The sequence below is a fragment of the Cervus elaphus genome, chromosome 4 (genome assembly GCF_910594005.1).
Source record: "Cervus elaphus chromosome 4, mCerEla1.1, whole genome shotgun sequence".
Classification (NCBI taxonomy): domain Eukaryota; kingdom Metazoa; phylum Chordata; class Mammalia; order Artiodactyla; family Cervidae; genus Cervus; species Cervus elaphus.
In genome coordinates this window covers 17,401,905-17,427,300 of record NC_057818.1, presented here as the reverse complement: position 1 = coordinate 17,427,300, position 25,396 = coordinate 17,401,905, and the positions used below count along the sequence as shown (strand labels likewise).

At 39.5% G+C, this 25,396-nt stretch overlaps 2 protein-coding genes across 5 annotated transcripts in view; one reads left to right on the top strand and one right to left on the bottom strand.

The window, feature by feature from the left end:
• The window catches only part of PHKB (phosphorylase kinase regulatory subunit beta), a 225,342-nt gene extending 205,778 nt beyond the window's left edge, over positions 1-19,564 (bottom strand). For 2 of the 4 annotated variants that reach the window (XM_043898383.1, XM_043898384.1), the window contains exon 1: positions 19,437-19,564. In XM_043898383.1, the coding sequence (XP_043754318.1) occupies positions 19,437-19,503 (67 nt within the window). In that variant the 5' untranslated portion in view covers positions 19,504-19,564. Of the gene's footprint in view, positions 1-17,143; positions 17,257-19,436 lie in introns of all 4 variants that reach the window. The other 2 variants (XM_043898385.1, XM_043898382.1) reach the window with 2 other exon arrangements.
• Positions 19,565-19,662: 98 nt separating this feature from the next.
• The window catches only part of ITFG1 (integrin alpha FG-GAP repeat containing 1), a 314,830-nt gene continuing 309,096 nt past the window's right edge, over positions 19,663-25,396 (top strand). The window contains exons 1-2 of the mRNA XM_043898386.1: positions 19,663-20,020; positions 21,700-21,772. Of these exons, the coding sequence (XP_043754321.1) occupies positions 19,813-20,020; positions 21,700-21,772 (281 nt within the window). The 5' untranslated portion in view covers positions 19,663-19,812. The remainder of the gene's footprint in view (positions 20,021-21,699; positions 21,773-25,396) is intronic.

Below are 25,396 nucleotides of genomic sequence, written 5' to 3'. Positions count from 1 at the left end.
GCTGTTGAACAAACATCCACAGAAGGATGCTACAACCCATCCAAAAAAGATACCCCACGTCCAAACACAAGTAAGAAGCAGCAATGATATAGTAGCAGAGGTACAACAACGATAAAATCAAAACCCATTCCTGCCAGGTGGGCAACCCACAAACTGGAGAACAATAATATCAAAGAAGTTCTCCCACTGTGGAGGGTTCTAAGCCATACGTTAGGCTTCCCAGTTGGGCATGGGGAAACAGAGACCACACTCTTGGAGGGCAAAAACAAAATTTCATGTGCACCAAGACCCAGAAGGAAGGAGCAGTGACCCCATAGAAGACTGAACCAGACTACCTGCTCATGTTGGAGGGTCTCTTGTGGAGGTGTTGGCCAGCAATGGCTTGCCATGGGGACATGGGCACCAGCAGCAGCACTCCTAGAAGGTGCCCCTGGGCAAGGCCCTCTTGAAAGGCTGCCATTAAGGTTACCACACAGCCCAGAGGCCCCAGGGCTGGGCTGCCTCAGGCCAAACAAATCACTGGGAGGGAGCACAGTCCCACCCATCAGCAGATAACGGGACTCAAGTTTTACTGAGCAAGGCCCTGCCCAGAACAGGACCCAGTTTATCCCATTAGGAAGCTTACACAAGTATCTTAGTCTCATCCACCAGAGGGAAGATGGAAGAAGAAAGAAGAATTACAATCCCATAGCTGCCAGAAAGAAAAACCACATCACAGAAAATTAATCAGGATAAAAAAGCAGAGGGTTATGGAGCAGATGAAGGGACAACATAAAACCCCTGAAAAACAACTAAATAAAGTAGAGATGGGCAACTTTCCAGAAAAAGAATTCAGAAAAATGGTAGTGAAGATGATCCAAGATCTAGGAAAAATAATGGAAAAGATGTAAGAAATGTTTTACTGAAGACCTAGAAGAACTAAAGAACAGAGATGAACAATATACTAGAAGGAATCAATAGGAGAATAACTGAGGCAGAAGGAGAGATAAGTGACCTGGAAGACGGAATGGTGGAAATCACTGCCACAGAACAAAGTATAGAAAAAAGAATGATAAAAACTGAAGATAGTATAAGAGACCTCTGGGACAACATTAAATGCACCAATACTCGCATTATAGGGGTCTCAGAAGGAGAAGAGAAGGACCCAAGAAAATGTGTTAAGAGATAATAGCTGAAAACTTCCCTAACATGGAAAAGGAAAGAGTCAACCAAATCCAGGAAATGCAGAGAGTCCCAGGCAGAATAAACCCAAGGAGGAACACATACCAAGAGACACAGTAATCAAACTGATGAAGATTAAAGACAAGGATAAAATACTAAAAGCAACAAGGGAAAAACGACAATATACAGGGGAACTCCTATAATGTCACCAGCCAATTTCTCAGCAGAAACCCTATAAGCCAATACAGAAAAGCACAATACATTTAAAAGTGGTGAAAAGGAAGAACCTACAATCAAGAACACTCTAATCAGCAAGACTCTCATTCAGATTTGACAGAGAAATCAAAAGCTCTCAGACAAGCAAAAGTTAAGTGAATTTCAGCACCACCAAATCAATTTTATAACAAATGCTAAAGGAACTTCTCTAGGCAGGAAACAAGAGAAGGAAAAGACCTACACAAAATAAACCCAAAACAATTAAGAAAATGGTAATAGGATCATACATTTTGATAATTACCTTAAATGTAAATAGATTAAATGCACCAAGCAAAAGACACAGACTGGATGGATGGATGAAAACATGTGCATGTATTCAGTTCCACTTACATCATTTCTTGTAACTCCCAAATTGTATGCATTATTTTTATATTGTTAGGTTAATCATGCTTCCATTATGGCTTGCAACTGCAATCATTGATTATTTTTTGTCTGCATATTGACTGTGAAAACTGATAAACACCTTTTATTGTGATTATGTAACTATTATTTGCTTAATACCATTGTATTATGATTGGGCAACAGAAAATAACAAGATTCTATATCACTAAAGCTACCATTTAATAGAAAAACCCATAATCACATTTAAAATCCAGAATATCAGAATTATCTTGGGATTTTCTGAAAAATGTAAGTGCTTAGGTATTCCTTCTTTTTCTCCAAAGCTCCAGATGTGTTCCTAATGAGCAACCATGCTGAAAAACAACTGGATTATTTATATGATGATATTTTACTTTTATCTAGTTTCTTTCAAATGGGAAGTGTTCCATTTAATTTAGTTTGTTTTCCAATTTCTCCATCTCTTTTTGGTTGTTTTTTCAAGCCTTTATCAAGCTTCTGTATACATAAATATTTAAATAGTATGTATAATATATATGTTTTAGACAATTTTTAAAAAAAAGACTTTTCAAACAAATTAAATGTGATTTGGTTAAAAAAAAAAAAAGCAGCATAGGATGCATATTAGGCTACCATACTCATGTTATAATGAAGATATTAAAATACAAATTAACCTACTTTCTAATACATACATTTAAAATTATAGAACTGGAATACTATAATAGGCATCCTTTAAGTACTAAATGTTTTCATCAAGAAATACACTATTCAAACTATCTAGTTTGTCTTAAAATGTTTCATGTCTATTCTAACTGTAGCTTAACTGTGCCATATTTTTTATGGGCTATTAGTTTTTTATGGAATACAAAACTGAAAGAATGTAACTCTGGGTGAATACTAAGCCTATTAAATTTTGCTGAACTTTAATTTGCATTATAATTTAGTTGTAAGAATTTTATAGTATAAAAACAGAAATGAAAGCTGGAGTCATGACAATGGATATTTAGGTATTCAGTATAAGAGATTCAGCTTACATTATTACAAATGGAACTAAACTGTACTGTAACACGAAACCACAATAAAACTCGGCTTTGAATTTGCTAGGTTTTTGTAGTTAATTTGAAGACCATTTGCTGTTTCCTCTCCCTTTCAAACAATAATATCTATTACTTAGAGCAACTAACCTCAATTTTTTGTTCATTCTGTAAGAATGAATCTTATCTTACAAGGATGCCTAGAAGAAATAATACTTTTCTAAAGGTATTATAAATTCCCTGTCTACTGGCATTATTCTGCTTGAAATGATAAGCTTCATGAGATATGAAAGAGGCCAGATCCTGGACACATCACCACTCCCACAACCATCAGAGAGGGACCTACGCAAAGATCTTCCAGTAATCAGCACTTTTGTTTCTCAAAGAAATAGTTGTAGAAAATAAACTGGACTAAAGAAAAAATAAATTTAACTTCCAGTGCTAACTAAATATGCCTCCTATTTTCATTCAGTTGGCTAGGCAATTCCCTAAAAACAGAGGCAGTCATTACATCCTGAATGATGTAATGGCATCAGCGGCAGAGCTGGCCACTGAAATGAAGACTATGAGATCCCCTGGATAGACAGTATCATCAAATATAATTAAAGAAATAAGTAGGACTCCCCTGGTGGTCCAGTAGTTAAGAATCTGCCTGCCAATGCAGCAGGCACGGATTTGATCCCTGGTCCAGAAAGATTCTCCATGCTGTGGAGGAACGAAGCCTGTGCAGCCTGCCTTACACAGCAAGAGAAGCCACTGCAATGGGAAGCCTGAGCTGCGCAAGGAAGAGTAACTTCCACTCCTGCTGCAGCAGCTAGAGAAAACCAGAGCACAATAATGACTCAGCATAGCCATACATAAATCAAAGAAAAAATGTACGGTAAAGACACTGGACAGAAATATAAATAATATCCACCCACCTCCAATAACATTTGCTGTAAAATTTAACTTTTGCTATTAATGTATAGCAACAGGCTCAAACAAGAGTCCTGAACTAGCAACCCAAATGCCCTGGGAAGCTGAGTTAAAAGGATTTGGTCCAGGTAAAATCAGGACAAAAGTCAGAACCTGGAGAAGACCAAAAAACTGGTAAAAGAGACCCATACTAGCAAAAGGAGGGCTTCCCTCAAAGCTCAATTGGTAAAGAATCCACCTGCAACGCAGGAGACCCCGGTTTGATTCCTGGGTCGGGAAGATCCTCTGGAGAAGGGATAGGCTACAACTCCAGTATTCACAGGCTTCAATTGTGGCTCAGCTGGAAAAGAATTCTCCAGCAATGTGGGATACCTGGGTTCAAACCCTGGGTTGTGAAGATCCCCTGGAGAAGGGAAACGCTACCCACTTCAGTATTCTGGCCTAGAGAATTCCAAGGACTGTATAGTCCATGGGGTCGCAAAGAGTCGACATGACTGAGCGACTTTCACTTTCACTAGCAAAAGGAGGCTGCAGAAACAGTCACAGTCACACATAGGAACTGCAGGGTCATGCCGAACAGGAATCAGGGACACCAACAATGGCAAATTTATCCAAAGATGAAGTTTAAGATTGGGAACATGACAGTACTTAATTCAGCACCCAAGATTCAGAGTCTAAAATATAATACAGAGAAGACATGAGGACTGCTGCTCAACAAGTACGGTGCTGTATAGAGACGTTTAACCCCAAAGGTAGTCCATCCATTAGCACACTAGCAGAAGGGCCTCCCTGGGAGGTTGCTAGAACTATAGACTCTCAGGCCACATCCCAGAACTGCTATACCAGAATCTACATTTTAAGGAGAGCCAAGGTTCTAAGAGGTAGTTATTTCATCTTGTAAAAAACAAGAAAGGGGAGGGGAAAAAAGAGAAGAAGAAGGGATCAAACAGCAACTTTACTCTCTTAGGAAAATCCAACTCCACACCCCCTAGAATAAAAGGCTGCAAACCAACAAAAATAGCTTCAGTGGAGCTCAATTGCTCAGTCATGTCGGAATCTTTGTGACCCCACAAACTGCAGCATGCCAGGCTTCCCTGTCCATCACTAACTCCTGGAGCTTACTCAAACTCACATTCATCAAGTCGGTGATGGCATCCAACCATCTCATCCTCTGTGGTCCCCTTCTCCTCCCACCTTCAATCTTTCCCAGCATCAGGGTCTTTTCAAATGAGTCAGTTCTTTGCATCAGGTAGCCAAAGTATTGGAGTTTCTGCTTCAGCATCAGTCCTTCCAATGAATATTCAGAACTGACTTCCTTTAGGATGGACTGGTTGGATCTCCTTGCAGTCCAAGGGACTCTCAAGAGTCTTCTCCAACACCACAGTTCAAAAGCATCAATTCTTCGGCGCTCAGCTTTCTACATAGTCCAACTCTCACATTCACACACCATTACTGGAAAAACCATAGCTTCGACCAGATGGACCTTTGTTGACAAAGTAATGTCTCTGCTTTTCAATGTGCTGTCTAGGTTGGTCACAACTTTTCTTCCAAGGAGCAAGCGTCTTTTAATTTCATAGCTGCAGTCACCATCTGCAGTGATTTTTGGAACCCCCAATAATAAAGTCTGTCACTGTTTCCCCATCTATTTGCCATGAAGTGATGGGACCGGATGCCGTGATCTAAGTTTTCTGAATGTTCAGTTTTAAGCCAACTTCTTCACTTTCCTCTTTCACTTTCATCAAGAGACTATTTAGTGCTTCCTCACTTTCTGCCATAAGGGTGCTGTCATCTGCATATCTGAGGTTATTGAAATTTCTCCCAGCAATCTTAATTCCAGCTTGTGCTTCTTCCAGCCCAGCGTTTCTCATTCAAGTCCCCTATAATGAAAAGGACATCTTTTTTGGCTGTTAGTTCTAGGAGGTCTTGTAGGTCTTCATGGAACCATTCAAATTCAGCTTCTTCAGCATTACTGGTTGGGGCATAGATGTGGATTACTGTGATATTGAATGGTTTGCCTTAGAAATGAACAGAGATCATTCTGTCATTTTTGAGATTGCATACAAGTACTGCATTTCAGACTCTTTTGTTGACTATGATGGCTACTCCATTTCTTCTAAGGGATTCTTGCTCACAGTAGTAGATATAATGGTTATCTGAGTTAAATTCACCCAATTCAGTCCGTTGGATCACCTGTTAGATCATCGAAAAAGGAAGAGAGTACCAGAAAAACATCTGCTTCTGCTTTACTGACTGTGCCAAAAGCTTTGATTGTGTGGATCAGAACAAAATGTGGAGAATTCTTCAAGAGATGGGAAACACCTGACCACCTGCCCTGCCTCTTGAGAAATCCGTATGCGGGTCAGGAAGCAACAGTTGGAACTGGACATGGAACAACAGACTGGTTCTTAATAGGAAAACAAGTACGTCAAGGCTATATATTGTTGCCCTGCTTATTTAACTTATATGCAGAGTACATCATGAGAAATGCTGAGCAGGATGAAGCACAAGCTGGAATTAAGATTGCTGGGAGAAATTTCAATAACCTCAGATATGCAGATGACAGCACCCTTATGGCAGAAAGTGAGGAAGCACTAAATAGTCTCTTGATGAAAGTGAAAGAGGAAAGTGAAGAAGTTGGCTTAAAACTGAACATTCAGAAAACTTAGATCACGGCATCCGGTCCCATCACTTCATGGCAAATAGATGGGGAAACAGTGACAGACTTTATTATTGGGGGTTCCAAAAATCACTGCAGATGGTGACTGCAGCTATGAAATTAAAAGACGCTTGCTCCTTGGAAGAAAAGTTGTGACCAACCTAGACAGCACATTGAAAAGCAGAGACATTACTTTGTCAACAAAGGTCCATCTGGTCGAAGCTATGGTTTTTCCAGTAATGGTGTGTGAATGTGAGAGTTGGACTATGTAGAAAGCTGAGCGCCGAAGAATTGATGCTTTTGAACTGTGGTGTTGGAGAAGACTCTTGAGAGTCCCTTGGACTGCAAGGAGATCCAACCAGTCCATCCTAAAGGAAGTCAGTTCTGAATATTCATTGGAAGGACTGATGCTGAAGCAGAAACTCCAATACTTTGGCTACCTGATGCAAAGAACTGACTCATTTGAAAAGACCCTGATGCTGGGAAAGATTGAAGGTGGGAGGAGAAGGGGACCACAGAGGATGAGATGGTTGGATGCCATCACCGACTTGATGAATGTGAGTTTGAGTAAGCTCCAGGAGTTAGTGATGGACAGGGAAGCCTGGCATGCTGCAGTTTGTGGGGTCACAAAGATTCCGACATGACTGAGCTACTGAACTGAACTGATGACTTATATTTTTATAAAAATATAGATAAATAATCTATGTGATTTCTTCCATTTTCCCACTCAAGGGAATCAGTATACAGAAACTGCTAAAGACATTTAAGTAAGGGGCAAAAGGAAGTCAAGACACATGCAGTTTGCCCCTGAATATGCTGTCGAAAGTTAAAGACTAATCAAGAATGCCCTAATCAAGTCCTAAACTCATTAACACTAGGTTCACTATTTTGTTTCATTTATCATACTACTTCTTTGAATTTGAACTTTCTACCTTTTTTGAACTTGACCAGTGGGGTAAATATGTTTAGTGTGAAAATATGTTCTATTCAAAAAGAAATGGAAAATAAAGCACTGTAGCAGAGAGTTGTACATGGGAAAGGAAGGTGGAAAGGTATCCAGAAGCCTGGATGAAAGGTGGAAAGTTATCCAACAGTGAAATATGCTTAACAGTAGAATCCAGGTTTGAATTTTACCCTTTGGATAATGGAGAACCACTGAGGAGGTTGATGTAATGGCTTCCTATGATATGATCCAAACTTTAGAAAGATAACTGTTGGCAGTGTGAAAGACTGCAGAAAAGTGGTGATTCCTAGACATGAGTCCACCTTTGGTTACAACATTCATCCTAGAGCCTTGAATTAAGATAGTGACAGCAGGGATGCAGAAAAGAATGAATATTCAAGAAATATGTAAAAGGTAGAACAATTTGACTGAGGAAAGGCTTAAATTTGGTACACGTCTTAGGCACAAATATCAAGATCATATAGAGTGATACAGGAGGAGAATCTAGTAATAAATTTCTTATCCTTAGTTTTTTATTCCTTTAAATAATAATAATTAACCTTACATCCTGCTAGGATTTTTTTTTTTTAAATCCTTGCAGTCATTGAGCAAATGCTTATTATCAAAGCTACAAGCCTACTGAGAATTGGGATTAGGTGTGTATAACAAATTGTGCTTTATTGAGTATTTTCGTGAAAACAAGATAATATACCAAACATGAGGATCTTAGAATTGATAGAAAGACAGATAAAAACTCATAAAAAGATTCCACAAAGCAAAGACAATTACTGTCAGTACTATGTAAATTAAGAAAATAAGCAAGTATTTTAAATACCTCTTTATTACAGATATTTAACGTGGACAATTCATTGTTATCAGGAGACCATTTAGAAGATGTTTAACATAAAAAATGGTAAAAGTCTAAAATCAACTCGCTTAAATGAGCCATATTTAAAAGGCTCAATCTGAATGGAATAAATCCTTTCAAAGCAAAAAATATACATATCAATAGAAATGATCAATGCTTTCTACTAATGCCTAGCATAATACCAAATGACATTATGTTTAAAAACTAAAACCTTTAAATAAGATATATTTTTAAAATGTCCTTAGAAGTATGAAAGTTTGAGATGTTATGCAGTGGGACATAAATATTACACTATGTCATAAGCAAAGCCTAATGATTAATGATGAACAGTGCATTTTCTCTAGAGCTCCAGGTTTCCTACTACAAATTTCTAGGTGAAGTCACTTAACAAACCCATAGCTCAAAAATGGTCAAAACCTAACAGTCTTGCTCACTTTGGAATCAATCAGCCACGGGTTGCTTTGTTGTTCAAAACTTATCTCATATATTGTTTTTGCTTAAGGAGAGAGAATATAGTAAGGCCACCTACATTAAGATAGCATGGTCTACGGTCAAATTATATACACAGAAACACCACATACACCTCTGCACACAGGCTGCTTGATACCTGAGCCAAAATTTCCATCCTTGAGATAAATGTATCAGTAAATGCTTCTATCAAAATGTTTAAAATCAAACATCACAGTAAGTTTATCAGTTCAGTTCACTGACCTTAATTTTTAACCTGTTAGATTTGCACAACTGTCATTTGTTTACACAAATAAAAATTCATGACAGAAACATATTCAGAATACACGAAAAAATAAAATATGAAACTGAAATCAGCATAAACTAGAAGCTGTTAAAAAGTTTAGACATAAATTGTTAAAACATTTTTTTAATAATCAAAAAGAATAACCTGCCCTATATGTTACTGAACAACGTAAGTCCGTGTGCCTGACACACAGTAAGGCCAAATAATACTAAAACACTGGAGTCTGGAAGAAAGAAGGGTTTATTACTGGGTCATGCAAAGAGATGGGTGGCTCATACCCTAAGAACCTCAAACTTACTGAAAGCTTTCATCAAAGCCCTTTAAAAAGCAAAAGGTAAGAGGGGCGGGGTTAGTTGTTTTGCAAACTTCTTGGTGTCATATTCTTTGTTCTTGAAGTTAGGTCACAGTCAGGTAACAATGTTTCTCTACCAAAGAATGTTACTCTCTGTCCTAACAAGAAAGGGCCAAGTCCCAAGGCCCAGCTTTCACCCTCCAAGGCCCTAGTCCTGGCTAAGAGGGGGCGGAGCTCAGCTGGGAGCGCCCTCGGGGCCACATCCCCAGACTGCCCGGCAGTCACCTCTGCGGGAGCCAGGTGCCCAACACAACCGGCCCGCGGCGCCTCAGGCCGCCTGCACAGTGGGGACCAGGTCCCAGACTGTGACCCAGCCAGACTGCGACTGCTCTTAGGTAGCAGAGATAGGGATGGCGGCGAGGTTTACCACTGTCTCAAGGCCTGGGCCAAGACTAGTGGGTGGCCTAGGTGAGGGCTCTGAACAGTCACAGAACACAGTCCTAAGCTTGTTCTCTGGGCCCCCCTAGCTCACCCGCTGGCCCAAGGCTGGGTGAGCTGGAGAGCTTCCCAGAGAAGGCCAGGATCCGCCTCTTACCTCACCCTCCACCTCACAACCACCACTCCACTGTGGTCTAATTCCCCTCACTAACTGTGGCTGCTTGTAGGTGGGGCCCACAGCTGTGCTGTCCAATAGCTGAGCGGGGCCACTGACAGTCGCTCACTGACAGTGGCTGCTAGTGGGCAGGACACACGAGGCACCAACCATCGGCTGAGCAGGCCCCAGTGCCTGGTGCCAGGCGCAGAGTGATGGGGCACAGCAACGGCGCTGTCCTCCGGGCCGAGCTCACTGCGCTCTGTCACATGCAGACTAAAAGCTCCACAGAAAAAACAGTCCGCTGCCTGAAGCAGCTTCAAGCCAAAGTCATCTTTTCAGCATACTAGTGATTTACAACTATAATCAAACATCAGGTATCTATGATCAAAATTCAAAAGTTAATGTAACCACATTGAAAAAAAAATCTAAATATATATAAACTTCTTCAGTGGCTCAACTGCTGGAAGAGGATAGAAATGCAATTTGAATACAAGTCATGCACCTGAGAAAAGTATGTTTTCAAAACATACGAGAAAGAGAAAGAACACATATATGAAGGACTGTCCAAAGCTCAACTGCCCAGTCCCAAACTCTGGGCCTGTTCGTGCCAGTCTACATTCACAGCTTTAACCATGGACTAAATCTATCACACCAATAATAACATGACAGTTCATCCTATGACCAGGGCTTAAATATTCGAAAAAATTCAAGTCCTATAAGACTTGAATCTTAAATGGTTGAAAAGGAAGGCCATGAAAATGGTATGAGGTTATTGATAATGAAGTACAACAATTAAAACAATAAGCTTTAAAAATTTTTATAACAAAAATTAATGTATATTTTTAAAGACAAAACTAATTATGTAAAGTTTGAAAGATGACAACACATATATCAGAACCCATAAAAATAGCCAATTTCAATTATATACGTAAAAAGATTCTCACTGATTCCGGAAGTCCCTTAATATATCTGTTCATCAATAAAAAGCAACATCCTCAAGAAATTTGTGAAATATGAACTAAAAGAGAATTAATAAATTAAAAGTAAACTAGTTCTTTTCAAATGACTAAGATAAAGTCGTATCATTGTTGGTAAAAAGAAACTAATAAAATCTATAGAAAAAAAATACTAAAATAAAAGCCAGCAACAATTTTTTCACCTTTTTAAAACTGCTAATCAAGGCAGCCAAGGCCAATTGTGACAAAAATAAGAACAAGTGCAAATTTATTAAAAACATATCACAGAAAATTACAATGAACAATCAAAAAGCATTTATTGAATTTTCAAGACCGAGTATATAACATGTGCAGCTGCAGTTTTCTTTTATGTGTTTTCTAGTCTAGGGATTTGAGTCTATCTTCAAGACTCACACACACACAAAAAGACATATCTTAATCATATCTTAATTTCATAAGTTTTACCAATAAAAAAAAGGAATATTTACATCTCCTACAAACCCAATATCTTCTAACAGGTAAATCAAATGTTTATATCTCTTTCAGCCTGAACCGAGAAAGATATGGGAGCTCTTGGTGTGGTCCTCGGAAACAGAATGGTTAACCTCTACTTTAAAATATGCACAAATAATGTAAAAATAAGATATAAATCTATTTGCTAGACATACACACAGAAAATTTTCCTATATTAAATCTGGCCACATTCTGAAAGTTACTCTGTTGAGTCAAAGATACACACAAAAATGGTAAATGATCAAGGTGGCCACAGTTTCTGAATCTAGACTGAATCTGTTCTGATGACAGAGTCAATATTTGTGCTTTCACAGTCATTTATCATCAAAGAAGGACTGAGTGTTCCATATGCCTAGCACTGCTACTTTTAATTGCTAAATGTAGAGATAGGGACATAGAGAACATGGCTTCCACCATAAGGCTGCTCCCTGCCTTCTTACCACTTTCCAATTTATTTCCATAATAGCCAGAGAATCTTCATAAAATATTACTCAAGTCTTACCACTCTGTTATTTCAAATTTTCCAAAGCTCTCCCTTCCAATTACAGTAAAATTCAGGTATTTTCAAGCCTCCCAGCACCCTCCCCCTCACAGTCATCCTCTCTTTCTTATTACTGTCATTCATGTTTTGTCCTTTAAGGGTACTGTTTTCAAATATCCAGCTCTATCTACCCCCAAGATCCTATACTAGGACACTCTTTACCCAAACTTCTCCTTTGACTCCTATATCCTCCTTCAGCTGAAATGTCACTTTCAGAGATGCCTTCTCTGAAGCCCCATACTAATCCTGCAGAAAATACGGAGCTGACAAGTGATGCTTGTCATCCAGTCAGAAGAATAACAGGATCAGTTCTTTATTTTAGAAAAATAAAGACTTGTAGAACAGATGAGGTAGAGAGGTGGTACAATGGGAGGTGATGGCTATAGGTAGCAAAGTTAAGTAGGAAACAACTACTTGTTAGAGACTGTAGGCATGGAAAAGCACTGAAGTCATCTTTAGCTTTGCAAAAAGTTCCATCAGGTTATAAGCTCCTCTTTAAGACCTTTATCATTTACCAGTATCTCCAAGACTGGAATTAAGACTGTCCTTAGGTACCCACCAGTGATTGGATCCAGGACCACATCACCCCTGCCCATCACACCAAAAACTGTGGCTGCTCAAGACCCTTAAGTAAAACAGCATGGTATGTCGGCCTTCTGCTTTCTCAGACTGTAGAACCAACAGAGGGCCAACTGTATTACAGAATTTCCACAACATCAGAGAGGTCCACTAAACATTAGTTAATTTGACATGAGTGAGTGAGAGAAGAGCAGTAAACATTTCCAGGATGCAAACAGTAATCATTCTACCACCTTAATGGCAGGAAGGAAGCAAAGAGGAACTATTGAGGCTCTTAATGAAGGTGAAAGAAGACAGTGAGAAAGCTGGCTTAAAACTCAACATTCAAAGATCATGGCATCTGGTCCCACCACTTCATGGTAAATAGATGGGGAAAAAATGGAAACTGACAGAATTTATTTTCTTGGGCTCCAAAATCACTGCAGACAGTGACCACAGCCATGGTATTAAAAGATGTTTGCCTTGGAAGAAAAGCTATGTCAAACCTAGAGAGCATATTCAAAAGCAGAGACATCATTTTGCCAACAAAGTTCCATATAATCAAAGCTATGGTTTTTCCAGGAGTTATGTATGGATGTGAGAGTTGGACCATAAAGAAGACTGAGCACTGAAGAACTGATGCTTTCGAAATGTGGTGCTGAAGACGATCTCCTTGGAAAGCAAGGAGATCAAACCAGTCAATTCTAAAGGAAATCAACCCTGAATATTCATTGGAAGGACTGATGCTGAAGCTGTAGCTCCAACACTTTGATCATCTAATGCAAAGAGCCAACTCATTGGAAAAGACCCTGATGCTAGGAAAGATTGAAGGCAGGAGGAGAAGGGGGCAACAGAGGATGCGATGGTTGGATGGCACCATTGACTCAATGGACATGAGTTTGAACAAATTCTAGGAGATTGTTAAGGACAGGGAAGCCTGGCACGCTGCAGTCCACAGGGTCACAGTTGGACACGACTGAGCAACTGAACAACAAATGACAGAGAAAGAGAATAAGCTTTAAGCTCAATAAGATTCATGCCAAGATAAGTGATATCATATGGCTTCTATTTCCTAAGTCTTATAAGATTTCAGGGCAGGACATAGAGCAAGAAGAGATCAGAGCTCCCAGCAGGAAACAATTTACAAGTGCTCCTCAAAATTCCATCCTAGATGAAGGGAACCCATAGCATACCCAATATAAACCAAATATCTCTTCTAATTGTATATAATGATCACGCTCCTTGCTGTCAGAAAAGTTTTTCTATGGAAACTCTCAGAAACAATTTCTTTAGACTTGCAATGATTACTGACAAAAATGAACAGACTTAGATTAAAACAAGTGGTAGATTCTGTTTTAATCTGATTCCATCCAATTGTATTTTATCATGACTAGCCTTCTTAATCAAATAATTTTCATGAGGTTATGTCAAAATAAGGGAAAGTGATAAGCAACCATGTTTGCTTTTGTGAAATCAGTCTTAAATACCAAACCAGCAATATTGTTAAACGCACATTTTTAGGAAAGATAAGAAATAGAATTTACTGGGCAGCTACTAAATATCAAGTGTTTTTTTTTTCATTAATTTATTTTAATTGGAAGCTAATTACTTTACAATATTGTGGTGGTTTTTGCCATACATCAAAATGAATCAGCCACGGGTGTACATGTTTCCACCCCATCTTGAACCACCCCCCCACATCCTCCTCTCTCCCCACCCCAATCCTCTGGGTTGTCCCAGAGCACCAGCTTTGAGTGCCCTGTTTCATGCATTTAATCCTCACAATAATCCCTTCAGGTAAATTTTATGACCCTTATTTTTACAGAGAAGGAAACCAAGTCTCAAAGAAGTAAATTAACTTGCTCAAGATCAAACAAATAGTAAACAGAGCCAGGATTACATTCAGGAATAGTTGAACACAAAATGTGTATGCTTTCCTTAGGCTCTTAGAAGGTGCCACAACACGTAACAGTTCAGGAACCTCAGGCCTGTGGTCTCTTTAAGACAAAAACAAAACAAAACCCTGATTAAGTAGTTGACTGTTATATTAGGCTGAAAATAAGCCTGCTACATAAGTGACCAAAAAGAAGAGAATGTCAGACACACAAAATAAAAAGTTGAGTTCTGCCCAGAATATACAATAAAATTTGACCAGGTATTGATATGCCCTTCAAAATCAAATCAAATTAATCAAAGAACCTAAAAAGAAGTAAGTAATGAAAAAAACTCAGGTCACATGCTGATGAGCTCCTTTAGATGCTGATAAACATACACAGCCTAATAGAGATAAACCAATGATTCGTTGTCGGGTATGAGCTTTTTAATTATCTTATAATCTAAGAATAAAACTAAAAATGTGGAGACATTTCTTACCTCATTACAAAATGCCATAACAATTACTACAAATACCTGAACTGTAATGTCAGTTACAGTGATTGCTCTAGCTGACCAACTCTGCTAACTTAATATAGAACTGCAGTAGTCAAATGAGAAACAGAAGCAATCTAAGTTACTGGATGCTACACTCTTTACTTAGTAATTAGTTAATTCATTTTGGTTGTGGAATTTGCCTATAAATTCATTGTCCTGTACGCTTTGCCCAGAGGTTCTTTAAAGAAAAACCTGGACATCAAGATCTCATTTTGGATTTAAGCAGCCAAAATAAAGAAAGCATATTCAAGCACAGCACATACTGACACATTAGCAGTCACAGCACAACTCAAGCACGCACACACAGAAATGAAGGACACGCTAAATTCAATAAAGAGTAGAAATAAAAAGAAACATAGCAGAAACACATCCAGCAGGAATAAAGAGGGTTGAAATGCATAAAACAATCTAGGTATATTTGAACCTAATTTTCCAAAATGAAGATACTAGCTTTCACTTTTGGTAACACTGAATAGTTTCTAGCCAAAGGTACTAAGGAAAAGCTCAGCTATACACCCAAGGCATGCTTTAAAATGATTGTTAAATGAAATCACACCGTTAAACACTCTCCCACAATGATAACATCCAAGGAACTACAATCGCAAAAAACAAATCATTTCCAACATAAATGCAGTATTTCCAAATTAGTAAATAAACTATGCAAACCACTCTATTTAACAGACAAAAGTTTTAAGTATTTTTTACAGTCAACACTAAGTTTTGGTTAGACAAACCCCAAGTGTCACTATTGAAAGTAATTTTTATGGAATCCATCTTCTAAAATGGTTTATAATGATTAAGTTTGGTATTTTTCTATTTTGTTTCTTGGCACATTCTATTTCAATTTAATATTATGGTACTAGAAAAACTTCTATATGGCTTTAAACACTGTGTAAGTTGCATAGTTCTTAGGTTTTGAAATTTTCAGGACTACTGATACATAAAAGTATACCTTTAGCATTCTATTTCCCCATAACTATTGAATGACTATACCAGTGCTGAAAATCCACCAGCTTTTATTAGGAAAGCCAAGATGAAAAACAGAGCCTGGTGCTTAAAAGAAAGTACAGTTCAAAGATAGATGTCCTGATGTTCTCCTAGTTCAAAGATTAAATCAGAAATCATTGGTAATGTTACATACACTATTTTGTCATTTAGAAGACGATAACTAAAGACATGGATCATTTTCCTTCCTTAAAGCATAAGCTTTGTTTTCTTCTATTTGTGATTCTTCCCTAAGGTATTTTCTATTTGTTCTTCAAGAATTTTCCCCTTCATCTAGCCAAATCAGGATTTGAAATACAGCTCAAAATAAGTGGGGGGAGGGGGTGGGGGGTGGGAAGAGGAGGGAGGAATCACTTCTGAATGGTTATAGGGAAGCCAAAAAACTAATTTTTCACTGCTAACTGGCTCATCTCACATCTACCTGTTAATAAGTCCTGAGGCTTGAATATTCTGCTTAAGGCACACTAAAGACAAAGCTGTCTCTAGCCAATAGGCTTCACCTAGTGTTCAAGCACAGAACAGGTTTCAAATGGCCCAAGGTGGCTCAGTCTTCATTTCAGCTCCATGGCCACTTAACAAAGTCCTTCTATTTAGGATACATTCAAAAGCCAGGGTTCCTAACGAGAATCCATATGTAGTATTTTCTGAATGCATGGACCTCTTCCAAATTTTTTTCAAAACCCAGAACATTCACCTGAAACAATTTCCTAGCTTTAATCCAACTTGAAAATGGTCTCTAAGAGCCAGTGCACCAACACCCCCTCCAAGCTAAGGAAGCCATGGGATAGAAGGCAAACCATGGGATAGAAGACAAACCACAAGGCCTTGAAAGGTAATAGTTTCAGGACCTGGGACAACTGCTTCAATTCTGTGGCTTCTCTTTCCTATGAAACTGCATATAAAAATACCTACTTCACAGGGAGTTAATGAAGAAAAAATAATTGGAACATTGATCAAAAATTTCTAATTTATAAAATTTATTTTGTTATGCAAGAAGACAAAAATTACCAAAGAAGCATTTTATCTACAAAGGTAACAATTAAGGCTCCCAGATACTGAGGAATGGCCCCTGATCAAACAGAGTGTTAAGGCAGGGGCTCCGCTCTGCACTCCCCAGGCCTCTTACACCACAGACCACATTCGACACACAATGCAAACTTGAGCTCAACAATAACAGAAATGGTGCTCAGGACTGGGCCCACCAAAGAGAAAATAAAAATTAAAATGATATCACATGGTGATAGCAACCTTCAGAAACAAATATATTTAAAATTACTGAGTGACCCTTTTCAGGTCTACACACTTACCAGACCTTAAGAAAGCTGGTGGAGAAGGGACGACTGGATCAGGTGAGTTGGCCATTTCAAATTGTTGACTCTAATCATAAGCGTCGCAGGCTAAACTATAGCAAATTTCAAAACTGTTTAGTGAAGGTTAGAAGCAATCAGCGTTAGATTAATTGAAAGCAGTGTGAGCAGTTATTAACATGATGCAGTGTGCAACAAAGGCAATAATTGAGGTTCATTATAATTTTATTTTCTCTCTTATGAATAGAAAATTTGATTTTCTTTGCTTTGATAAATTACATTTGCTTATATGGATAAGGCAGGAAATATATAATGGCCACTTATTAAACATTACATAAGAGCAACATCCCCTATTGAGCAGTGAAGTGACTAAGCTACTATGTAACAATGGCTCAGAACTTTGCAGTGGTGTGTGTATCTGAGTCAGGTTAGTCCAAGTTTCAAACAAAACTCAGTTTATATACTCCTCTAAAAGTAACAAACAGAATCTGGAGAACTCAATGATTCACTTAAGAAACTTTGCAGTCTACACAGTTATAGAAGCCTCTGAAACCTCAACTAATTTGGAGGGATCTCCAATGGTATCTTTTACTGCTATGATGTAAACATATAGGAACATCCAACATTTATACAATGTATTCAACTACTTTGTACATGCAAGTGGATTTAAGTGACCACATTCAACAATAGTGAAAATTTGAATTTTATTTTCTCAGTAAAGACAGAGAAGGTAGGTTTTCAAAGCTGACTGTTAAGACATGCAGTTCAGAGGAAATTAAAACTGGAGAAGAAAATAAACCCTATATGTGTATTAGAGGAAAAGAGAAGTGCTGTAAAAATATACGTTGAAGGTAGGGCTCAGTTTCCTGTAAAAAAACTCCAGTTACTCTCTTTGATGAGATATTATCAACCCAATAAAACTTTTTATAGCCCAGACAGACTCATTGCTAGTGGTCAACTAAATAATTCAATATGACACAAAAAATTTGAAAACTGTGAAACAAAACATATGTGACTACTGTAAGTAACTGTATTGATTCTAAAATGTACTAAGGATTAGTTTTTGAAAAATTCTCTCATACTTCAGTGGTAGTTTTGCTATAACCCTAGGTAAACATGTGCAGAACTATTTTTAAGGTTTAAAACAGAATGAAATAAGCAAGAAATATTGGATTTCTCCTGTATGATTTATTAGACACTTTCTTCAAAGGAAAAAAAAAAGCTAAGCACTCTGTTGTTTGCACAACAGACAACTAAGAACTTCATAAATCGGAAAAGCCAAAATATAACGGGGTGGTATTAGCTGTAAAAATCAACAACGAACTCCTGAATATCAATGCAAATGCAGAGTTAGCTTTCCTAGAGCTGTGTTTTTTACTGTTATTACATTATCAACTTTGACCTTAGCTAACTAATTTATATAGTAACAACAATAACTAACAAATAGTAACAACAATCCTTGAAAAGGGAAGATTCTCAGTTGAAGACTTGGTCATTCCACCATCTTTCCTGTATACAGAGGCACTTTTTAGCTCGAGATTACATCCAGCCAGCCAGGAATAAAAAGTTTCAATCCTGGCTCTCAGATGAGTTAACAGCCACAAGTGCTAACTTCAAAGTCGTGACTCTGCAATTTGAACAAGTCAGTTCAGGACACTTGAACTGTTATAACTGCATGCGCAGCGTCTTCTGACCTAGGTGGCATCAGGTTTGGGAGCCACAACTGAGAACTGGGTGTCCTGGGGCCACTTGCCCAGGGAAGGGGCCCACTTCCTTCTGAGCCTTAAGTATGCTCAGCGTGACGTCCTTCATTGCCCCTTCCCCCTCAAGTTCTGCCACACAGATAACTGGCTAGAGCTCAGGACTTGTGATGTAAAAAAGAGACACAATATAAGGCAACAAGCAGCCGCCGGTTTTCTAGGACCAGACCCTAGTCATAAGAATGAAACGCTCTTTCTTCTGGGAGGAATACAAGCATGGACAGCACTCTGTCGAATGTGGTCGCCGTCTGATTTCTAAGAAAGAAGACTCCAGACTAAGTCGGCACCACTACCTACTTTTCGAGGGGGCGCACACGCGAAATATAGCTGGGGAAGCAAAACGGAGTAAAGGTGGGGCAACCACCTAATGGGGGAAGACATCAAGAGGAAGTCAGGGACCACCGTCTGCTTTCTAAGGAGAAACTCGCGGGCATAGGTTCATTCTAGGACCCCTATCTGCCTCCCGCCCAAAGCACTAGAGGGGGAGCACCCCTGTGGTGCGAGGGAAGGGGTGGCGTCCCAGCCAGCCAAACCTGAGCGCTTGGTCCGGGCTCTTCGCTCCAAGACCTTCCAGCTCACTTCGGCCATGAGCCCCGCCATCGCTCTCAGGCCGCTGCCTTGGCCACCTCCCCTGGGGCCGCCTGTCAGCTCCGCCCGGCCGGCCCCGCCCCCCCCGCGCGACACTGTCGGGAGGCGCACCGGCCGGAAGTGAGCTGAGGGCCAGCTTCAACCTAGCTCCGCGGCCTCCCAAGCGTCAGAGGGGCAGCCCTAGGGGAGAGTAAGAGGAGAACCGGCCGCGGTCGTAGGGGTGTCGGAGCTGCGCTGTTTCTCTCTCGGCCGGCGGCACGGTGCTTTCCGGCTGCCGTTAAGCGCGGCAGTGGGCCGGCGGGCTGGGGCGGAGGGGCTGCCATGGCGGCGGCGAGCCGGCTGCCGGACTCTTGGGTGCTGCTGGCCCTGCTGCTTGGGAGGCTCGCGCTGCTGGGAGTCGGGCCGGTCCCGGCGCGGGCGCTGCACAACGTCACGGCCGAGCTCTTTGGGGCCGAGGCCTGGGGCACCCTGGCGGCCTTCGGAGACCTCAACTCTGACAAGCAGACGGACCTCTTCGTGCTGCGGGAAAGTCAGTGCTTCCCTGGCCCCTCTCTGTCCGCGGGCCCCTCCCGGTATTCCCCACGCCCCCTGCCTGGGGGGCCGGTTCTCCTGCTTTTCCCCGCCCTTCTGTAGCAGCCCTATCTTTCTCCCTTTATCTCCAATTTCCTTGACAACCCCCCCCCCCCCTTTTTTTTTTTTTTACTCTTTTTTCCAAACCCGGGTCTTGGCTTGACCACTTCACAGTTTGACCGCACTAGAAACACCCCAGTTTTTTTGTTTTGTTTTCTTGAGAAGACCGCGGCCTTCACTCAGGCACCCCGCCCCTTCATAGAATCACCTGCCTTCCAGAGTCCTTCCTGATCGCCAGGAGTCTTTCTAGCTTTCTATACGTACCTTCCCAAAGCCCCTTCATTCCTATCTGCCTTACTTCCTCCAGTCTCCCTTCCACTTTGATGAACTGGAAAAGGTGCAAATTGATAATTTCCTCTGGTAAAGAACTTCTCCCTACCTCCTAATTAATGTAATTCACCCTCCACTCCCTTTTTCTGGGTCCCAGCTTTCTTTGAAACTACTGTTCCTTCCCAAGAACTAAACACTTCGCAATTAACTCAAGTATTTTGCAGGCACCACTAATAAATAAACCCAGTGTCTCTTTGGAAGAGGATTCTCAAACTGCAGGTTTTTCTCCTTTCTGAGCTGCCTAGTCTTTTGTGTGCAAAAGACCTTGCTTTGGCCACCACCCTCCTCTTCCAAATCTCTGCTTTATTTTCTAGCTTGAGGTTCTTGGGAGTTCTTTGCTTTAACCATCACTAAACTATTTTTTGGTAAATCCTGATGCTGACAGTGGGCAGCAGAGGGTCTCAGTATTCTTGAGTACCCAGAAAACAGGTTCTATTTAAGGTCAAGGCTGTGAAAGAAGGAACTGAAGCACTTATACAAAGTTTGACAGGATCTTGGCCCAGATCTCTTGGAGTCCTTTCTGGGACCCCAGAACTTCTGGTGGACCTTGGACCTTGGGTATTTTCCCTGTTTTTGTATGACTCCATTTACTGCAGGAAGGGTGCAGACTGCCTAACCCATAGCCACTCCATCCAAAGTGGAGAGGGACTCTCCCTTTAACTTTAAAGATGATGTGTGTTTGGCTAAACAGTTTGAAAAGTCTGTTCCAATGAGTGTTCATTGAACTCCAGAAATTCATGGGGGTGTGGATCTATAGGAGCCAAAAGGGACTGGTCTTGGAGGATTCAGTTTTTATCTGCTTAAATATGAAATCACACCCTTGTTACTAGTCAGATGCCTACAGTAAGGAGTTACTGTGTCCTTGGTGTGACGCATCTGTGCAGTGAACTAAACAGCCTTGTAAGAGGTTGAGTTGTTAGGTTTGGGGAGGTTATGACTTAATACAGGCATATTATTTATATGCTTCCTTTAAGTAAGTTGATCTGACTCTTAGGAGAAGGCAAGACCAACTATATTTTCCGTGTTCATCCTTCTAGTTTCTCTGCTGCTTTGAATATTGAATTTGTTGTATACTATTAGGAATCACCATTCTGTTAGTCTGATAGGACCATCCTCGATAGGGCAGACAAACTGAAGTAAAATAAAAGTTTTCTTGTTGAAAACAGCACCCAGAAAGCTTCTTGTAACCACTGATTGGATGTCTTAATGGGAAGCATTTTTCTAATGTTACATATTTGCCTCTTTTAGGAAATGACTTAATCGTCTTTTTGGCAGACCAGAATGCACCCTATTTTAAACCCAAAGTAAATGTATCATTGAAGTAAGTACAGATGTGTGTGTTTCTGTAAAATTGTCATTGTTGTAATAACATGCAGTAACCAGTTGCATTGTTTTTGAAATCAGTTTTACTCTAATATGATGTCGTGATAGAAAACCACTAGTTATGAGGTATGAAGCAAGTAACTTGTTAGAAAAATTAGTTAACATATGAAAATTTAAAGTTAAAAAATAAATAATTTTGAGTGGATCCAGGTCTGTTCCTACATAAGCACCTTCCAGACCCTTGTGATCTGATATGTTTTTTTAAATGTCTTAGGGATTGTCCCACATCTTGAGTGTCCCTGTGGGCAGAGCCTGCTCACAGGCTCTTCAGGTCAACTTTGTGGTCTGAAAGAGGAGTTTGCTGTGGGGTCAGTGACTTCTGTTTTAATTTTTTTCTTTATTGATTGGTAGGTGGTGACTGCTAGGGGACTAACTGGTTACTTTTGAGGAAATTCCAATCAGATTGAACTTTTTTTTTTTAGATTGAATTTTTTAAATGTTCAAATAATGGTCCTGTTTTTTATATATATACATATGTAACTGGCTTTGCATGAAACACAGTGACTCATTCAAAGTGAGCCAACAGTTTTGAAATTACAAGAAGCAAGGATTGAATCGCTGTCTGAAAGAAGAGATGAGTCAGTGCAGGCTAAAGTGGCAGCTTCTAGAAAGTTATGGAACTTGAGCTTGACCTTAAAATAGGTAAAATTTAGGTGAGGGCTTTCAGTTTTCAGGATACAGCATTAACAAGAGATGGCAGTAAAAAACAGCGTGTTGTGAAGAGAAGATGAAAAGATTTGCCTGACAGAAGTAGAGGGAACACTTTGGAGAGATATGGACTACGAAGATGAGATCAAGTCAGGCTAAACCTTCATAAATACCAGAATTGACCTCAATCCCATGAAAAATGGAAAATCATTACAGGCTCTTGTTTAAAGGAGAGGTGATTAAAATGGTATTTTAAGTTGTTTGATTTACTTGTAAGTCATATGCAGGATGAATTGGTATGTAGAATGCTCAGATATTACTTCAGAAACTGTTCCAAAAACTTAAGAAATTCCCATATGGCCTAATGAATTGGTATGTAGAATGCTCAGATATTACTTCAGAAACTGTTCCAAAAACTTAAGAAATTCCCATATGGCCTAATGAGTCCTGAGATTCCTTAATATTTAACTTAAATTCAAACATGGAAGATTAGAAGAAGTTAAGGCAATTTATGGGCTGTTAAAGACTTGGGTTCCACAGAGTTTTTTTTTTAATTTCAATTAATTTCTTTTTCTTTGATTAATGTAATGTCATTTTATATACTTACAAAATTTAGAAATTCTTGTATATATTTAGTATACTTTTCAAAAAATAACTGTCCTTCACTGTCTTTTCCCCTACTCCTCTGTTCCTCTCAAATACAACCACTTTTAAAACTTTGAGCTGTTTTGGCATCTATTTCCATATTTTAGGGCTTCCCTAGTGGCTCAGAAAGTAAAGAATTTGCATTGTTGCACTCCTTCCCAATCTGAACTCTCATGCCCTAGGCCTTCTGCAGAGTCACTGTTTGGAGATTTTTCCCTTTGTTATTCTTTGATCCCTATTTCTTAGATCCTGTACCATTTTGTTCTTTGCTTCTTCACTTACTTCACTGGAGTATATCCTTCTAGCAGTTTGGAAATGGGTATGTCCTTCCATTTCCAAGACCTTTTTCTATTCACTCTTTGATTGACCTATAGTCTTCTAGCTTCATAGGTTACTGATTTAAAATCCATTGCCGTTCTTTTTCCTAATCCTTGAAATATGCCTAGTTTTATTTTTAATTTTAGAAGCTATTAGGGTGTCTTCTTTATCCCTTTTTTCCGAAATTTCATAGTATGTTTTGGAATAGACTGTTTTTCTTTTATTATTCTGGGCAGTAGGTGGGCCCCTTCAAGTCTTCTATACCTGGGGGATTTTTTAAATGTTCTTATTTCTCTGATTATATTTTTGTTTTCTCTTTAAGAAATCCTTACTAGTTGGTTATTGGACTGCCTAATTCCATCCTTTATTTCTTTGTTTCATTGTGTCTGTCATTTTGTGGGCTTCCCCCCTGCCAGGAATTCTTAATTTTATCTTGGGTCTTTTATTGGATGTTTTTATGTTAGCTGTCATTTGAAGTGAAAGAAGGTTTATTCAAGGAGGAAACACAGTCCATAGGCAAACTGTGGGCGGTCTCGAATCCAGGAAAGGCCATCTGCTATATTTTTTAATCTCCAAGAAGTTTTCCTTGTTCTCTTATTATTCTTTTTTTTTTTTCCCATTTATTTTTATTAGTTGGAGGCTAATTACTTTACAATATTGTAGTGGTTTTTGTCATACATTGACATGAATCAGCCATGAATTTACGTGTATTCCCCATCTTGATCCCCCCTCCCACCTCCCTCTCTACCAGATCCCTCTGGGTCTTCCCAGTGCACCAGCCCCGAGCACTTGTCTCATGCACCCAACCTGGGCTGGTGATCTGTTTCACCATAGATAATATACATGTTTTGATGCTGTTCTCTCGAAACATCCCACCCTCGCCTTCTCCCACAGAATCCAAAAGTCTGTTCTGTACATCTGTGTACATCTGTGTATCTGTATAATGGGCTCCAGTTTCATCCATCTCATTAGAACTGATTCAAATGAATTCTTTTTAATGGCTGAGTAATATTCCATGGTGTATATGTACCACAGCTTCCTTATCCATTCGTATGCTGATGGGCATCTAGGATGCTTCCATGTCCTGGCTATTATAAACAGTGCTGCGATGAACTTTGGGGTGCACGTGTCTCTTTCAGATCTGGTTTCCTCAGTGTGTATGCCCAGAAGTGGGATTGCTGGGTCATATGGCAGTTCTATTTCCAGTTTTTTAAGAAATCTCCACACTGTTTTCCATAACAGCTGTACTAGTTTGCATTCCCACCAACAGTGTAAGAGGGTTCCCTTTTCTCCACACCCTCTCCAGCATTTATTGCTTGTAGACTTTTGGATAGCAGCCATCCTGACTGGCGTGTAATGGTACCTCATTGTGGTTTTGATTTGCATTTCTCTGATAATGAGTGATGTTGAGCATCTTTTCATGTGTTTGTTAGCCATCTGTATGTCTTCTTTGGAGAAATGTCTGTTTAGTTCTCTGGCCCATTTTTTGATTGGGTCATTTATTTTTCTGGAATTGAGCTGCAGGAGTTGCTTGTATATTTTTGAGATTAATCCTTTGTCTGTTTCTTCATTTGCTATTATTTTCTCCCAATCTGACGGCTGTCTTTTCACCTTACTTATAGTTTCTTTTGTAGTGCAAAAGCTTTTAAGTTTCATTAGATCCCATTTGTTTAGTTTTGCTTTTATTTCCAATATTCTGGGAGGTGGGTCATAGAGGATCTTGCTGTGATTTATGTCAGAGAGTGTTTTGCCTATGTTCTCCTCTAGGAGTTTCATAGTTTCTGGTCTTACATTTAGATCTTTAATCCATTTTGAGTTTATTTTTGTGTATGGTGTTAGAAAGTGTTCTAGTTTCATTCTTTTGCAAGTGGTTGACCAGTTTTCCCAGCACCACTTGTTAAAGAGGTTGTCTTTTTTCCATTGTATATCCTTGCCTCCTTTGTCAAAGATA